At 41.8% G+C, this 5,209-nt stretch overlaps 1 protein-coding gene across 1 annotated transcript; it reads left to right on the top strand.

The window, feature by feature from the left end:
- Positions 1 to 106: 106 nt before the first annotated feature.
- LOC104534393 (nicotinamide riboside kinase 2-like) lies at positions 107 to 4,579 on the top strand (the record flags this gene model as incomplete). Its single annotated transcript, XM_010191668.1, is given in 7 exon segments — positions 107 to 130; positions 132 to 191; positions 1,452 to 1,500; positions 1,696 to 1,867; positions 3,396 to 3,467; positions 3,977 to 4,083; positions 4,494 to 4,579. Coding segments are annotated over 7 exon segments (570 nt in total), but the record flags the coding sequence as incomplete, so codon positions are not given.
- Positions 4,580 to 5,209: the final 630 nt, after the last annotated feature.

Raw genomic sequence — 5,209 nt, 5'->3', positions numbered from 1 at the left:
GAGCCGCCGAGGCGGGAAAGGCAAAGGGCTTTGCTCCCTCAAGGTGGGCGGGCGAGGGCCTCGGCGGCTCTAACGCGGTTTTCCCATCTCTGTCTCGCCTCCCTGCGGTGTCACCAACGGTGGCAAAAGCCACCCTGATCGCCAAGGCGCTCCCCAACTGCTGCGTGGTCCACCAGGACGACTTCTTCAAGGTATGCGGGCCTCCTGTGAGCTTTGTGTACTTGTGCATGCTTTCCATGTAGGTTTTGACAGCTTAGGAGTAACACATTTTCTGATTTGTTTATTTTTGTAAAATATCTAATTTTTAAGTAACTTTGGACAGGTGAGCAGACACCGATTTTTGTGCAGCTGAGCACGGAACAGGTTCAGCAAAATCTTCCTTTAGCTTTCACCACAAGTCTCACTTGAGATCAAACTGCTGATCCAAGTTAGGGTTTATTTACTCTACTCTGTGCAAACAATATTTTCCATTTTGGGTTTTCCACCTTATTAAAGCAAGAATGTTTCTTCTAAATAACACTTAAGAATTTAAGCCCCTATAAGCTGCTGTAAATGCAGACAGATGCTTGTACTGGGGGCTTTGACAGCTCCATATCAGAAACCCAACTCAGAGGCTGCTTAAGATGAATGCAACCCTGAGCTGATGCGGGTGCCCTCTGCACTAAGCCTGTGAGCACAGCATGGAAATGCTCACAGCCCGGCCCATTACTGAACCCTGCAGCTGTAGCCATTTCACAGGAATTACTGTATAGCTGGGCCCCACTGTATGTGGAAGTCCAAGAGACACAGCAGCACGCTTGCAGTAGCTGTATAGCATCCTTCAACATGCGAGGTGCCGCCATTGACAGCTGCGTGGTTGGTTGGTTCTGCCTGTGCAGCAGCCCATGCCGTATGCAACAGTGAGACACTCGCTTGGAAACACTGCTTTGCCAGAAGATTAATGCACACATTTGGTCAGAAATAGACCTTGAAGTAGAGGAGGAATTGTCTATAAAGATCTATAGCTTATCTCTAGTGTGTTTATCTTGCAAATTCTAGCACAGGTAAAGCTCTAACTAAATGACTACAAGTCCTGCTATACTGTCCTGCATTTTTATCAGAGCTGTTAGGAGCTAAAATAGCTATTCTTGATCATGTACTTCTTAGCAGTTACTGTATTTGCATTTTGAGTTCTTCTATGCTGACTTATAATCAGGGGCCTGTAGTATTTTGGCTAATGGCACTGTATCAAATTATTAACCTAGAACTCTTGGCTTGACTAAGCCAGGAAAACTTTTCCAAGTTCTTGGGGTTGGTGAAAGACGGGAAGTTAAATTTTAGGGTCTGTAATTGTTTTGTTAAGTGAACACTTGCTTTGTTGTGTATTGCAGTAGTGTCCAGGTTGTGATCGGATCTTAGGTAACTGATCACGCTGAGTTTGCAGCAATGTTTTATTGCTCACTATATTTCAGCCACAAGATCAAATAGAAGTCGGGGAAGACGGCTTTAAACAATGGGATGGTAAGAGCAGTGTTTGCTATAGGATGCAGTAATGTATAATTTTCCTAAGTATTTCTTTTTAATTATTAAATATTTAACAGTAACTTTCTGTAGTTTCAATTTTAAAGTTTATTCTATATTATACTTCCAAGCCAATGTGGTTTGTGGTATTTGATTGTGTACCTTTTTCCCACCCATCCCCTTTCTTCTAACTAGTGTTGGACTCCTTGGATATGGAGGCAATGGTGAGCACTGTGCGGGCGTGGATTGAGAACCCAGTGAAGTTTGCCCGTTCCCATGGGGTGAATGTTACGCCTGGCTCTAAAGAGCCAGCCTCCAAAGATACCCATATATTGGTCATTGAAGGCTTCCTGCTTTATAATTACAAGTAAGGTTTGGGGAACTATTAATGGTTTGCTAGGGAAGAATACTAGATCCCTGCCAGGGCTAAAAACTCCTTTTTACTAATATACCCTTCCTGCCTTGTTCTGAGGTATTGTGTAAGAATTTTTCTCATGTAAAATTTACCAGTAAATCCTAGTGAAAGTGAGGTGCACAAGGTGTCTTTCTCAAGGTACCATAGGAAGGGCCATTTCGGGCATACCCTTGAACTCACAGGGAGCTTTAGAGCAGAAGAACTTAAACGCTGAGCCAGCAGCGAAGGCGCAGGCTGTCCTCCTGGTCTCCCACTGCAGTGCCGAAACCTTGACCTGAGAACAAGGAGCTAATCCATTCTGTGTTCACTGCTTGGGATCTCTAGTTATCTCATGCGATACATCTGCTTGCTTAACACTGACTAAATTGACTTTAGTAATTAACTGTACATTGGAACAAAGGTCCAACTACTTTTGCTTTTTTCTTTATATGGGGGAAAAGTGCTTGGCAGAAAGATGGGGACAGTAGACTAGCAGTGAGGAGAGAGAACGCTTCCAATAGCTAAATATGTAACTTCAGAATATCGCACGCTATAAACGTGACAAGCAAAAAGACTCTTGGCTCCAAACTGTAGGGTGGTTTTTTTTTTACAAAACTCTTTCAAGAGAACAAGCTGTGCATGGCACTTAGCAAAAATGGAGTTGTTTATAAGCTGTGCAGCACCAGTCCAGCTTTCCAAACTGAATGGCAAATGTAACATGGCAGTCTCGGACTATCCCTACCGAGAATGGCCAACTGGAGATCACACTGGCAAACTGCCGGCTGCTCTTGGCCTGTCCCCAGGGAGGTAACTCTCAGATTCTCTCCTGAAGGTTAAAAATACCTCTGAAGTGCTCCGTCCTGTTAATGGGAGCCTTTCCTTAGTCCAGAGGGAGTATTTCATCCCCAGACCTGGAGCTTACTCAGTTTGTACTATATTAAGCATTTATGCAACCCTCAGCAGGTTTTTAGGAGTCTGTCAGTCCCACCAGCTTCAAACTAGATTTCTTTAAGGATTTTTTGAGATTTATTTTCTTCAGCCTAGTAGGAGAGAAAAGCAGTAAGCCATGGTTCACTCCCTGTCTTTCTGGAAAAGAACATGAGCTGCCTTGTACCAAAGCTGTGTGTCCGTGCACATTTTGACAGCTTGCTTCAGCACAACAGACCAGACAGTTTGATAAGTCAGTTCATATCAGATGGATGAATTGCAGCTTTGATCTACTGCAAGCAGAACTTGAAATGATCTAGAGAGTCAGTCAGGGTTTGCAGCCCAGGTCTTCCCTCCACAGTAACTAGCAGCAAGTATTTGGGTGAGAAAGGTACTTGCCACAGCATTCTTTGTTTAATAGCTACTAATAAATCTACTGTAATTAGCTTGTCTTAACAAAACCACTTCTGTTGTCTACAGTAGACATGAATATGAGAGACACAGAAAGATCTGTATTACTTTTAGGAGTTTCTTTGACAGAAAAAAATAAATAGATATGTTTTCTTTCTGGTAGACCACTGATAGACCTGTTTGACGTACGCTACTACCTGGCAGTTCCGTATGATGAATGCAAAAGGAGGAGAAGGTAAGATATTTTTTTATCTAAGTCTAATCCTTCCTTCCAGTAAAGACTCTACTAAAGGCAAGCTGTCAGGCTACATTTATGTTGCTATTAATTGGATATATTGGTGTCACTAGCTGGAATTACAGTTGAAAAATTTAATTTAATTGGAGGAAGATTTTAATTTTTTTGAATGGCATTTTCTGAAACTTCAGATCCGGCAGCCCCCTTTGGAGGGGTTGGTGGAAATCAGCAGACTGGTGCAAAAGGAACAGTCATTGCATGCTTCCCCCATGAGCATCATTAAACCCTCAGAGAATGCTTGCTTTGCCTTCATAGGCTTTGCCTGTAGCTCCTGTGCTTACTTTGGACACTTAAACTTGTTGCAAAACACAGACTGATATCAATGAGAAACTGGACTGTGATAATCAGGTTTTACATAAATGCAGCTGAGCAGCTGTCAGATTGACCTCAAACAAGAGGCAGCGCAACCCCGGCCATCCTGATGTTCTGTCCCGTTTTGATATTTGCAGTACACGTAACTACACCGTTCCTGACCCACCGGGGCTGTTTGACGGACACGTCTGGCCCATGTACTTAAAACACAGGAAAGAAATGGAGGACAGCGGTGTTGATGTCGGTAAGCCTCCCTAAATACAAGTCCTTTGGCATTGTCCTTTGGATTTTAAGGAAGTCAGTAATTTAATTGTAGGAAACTTTAGCTGTCATGATGCAAGATGCTATTTTTACTTCTAAGTTGTAATCCTGGCCTGCTTTCAGTCCAGATAAATATATGCCATTTTATAGCTAAAAACTTCTTCCCTTTGTTTCTTCTTATAAGTACTTACAGGGGGCAGAAATAAGAAAACCAACATTTTTTTTTTATAATGGTATTTTTGTGGGCCATAATTTGTTTGATTTTTTTCCAGGATGGTTCTGTTTGTCCAATAGGAAAACAAGTTGTCATTTGGGTCAATAGAGTATGAAAGATTTTTTGAATCATTTGCATAAATTTTGTTCTAATCGGAAACCTTCATCTTTTCCTTTCAGTTTATTTAGACGGACTGAAGTCTAGAGATGAACTTTACAATCAAGTCTTTGAAGATATTTACAACAAGCTTTTAAATTGCTTATAGGTAAATATGTCCCTGCTTCTGAGGGGGTGAAACGTGAGGGACTGACTGCTGGTGACAACCCCCTCTTGCGTCTGGGAAGTCGCACTGTCCCTTCTTGATTTCAGGGGCTCGGAAGATCTGGAAGACCCATGTACAGGATGATGTAAATAGTACTTAAAAGTGGAGATGAAGGTTTATTTGTGTAAACTCTTCTTCTACTGTCCTCTGGAAAGTATCTTTTGTATATAATGGAAAAATTAAGATAACTTATTCACAACTCTGTGATGGACAGGATTGTTTTGTGGGTTTTGTTTTGGTTGGTTGTTATTTTTTAATTTTCTTATATTCCACTGGCTTAATCGTAAGTTGAAAAATGCATTTTTTTTTTATCATGGAACAAGTGAGGCTGCATTGGGAAAACAACTGACTGTTCTGCTTATGTGCTGCTGCAGATAGTAAGGCTTTCTCTAATGGCTTGTTTGTGATGTCCTCTCTTAAATTCAGTAAAAACCTATTTAAAATATCTTTGAGGTCCTGTTGTAATATGTCAGTATTACTGTAACAGAAACAGGCACAGAACTCCCCCAAACACACCACCAGTGCCTCCTTTTTCATATGGTGTTTGGATTGTCACACCTGAGCAGCCTCAAC

The sequence above is a fragment of the Mesitornis unicolor genome, unplaced genomic scaffold (assembly GCF_000695765.1).
Source record: "Mesitornis unicolor isolate BGI_N332 unplaced genomic scaffold, ASM69576v1 Scaffold39650, whole genome shotgun sequence".
NCBI lineage: Eukaryota > Metazoa > Chordata > Aves > Mesitornithiformes > Mesitornithidae > Mesitornis > Mesitornis unicolor.
Note: the sequence above shows the minus strand (reverse complement) of the source record. Positions and strands in the feature narration are given on the sequence as shown.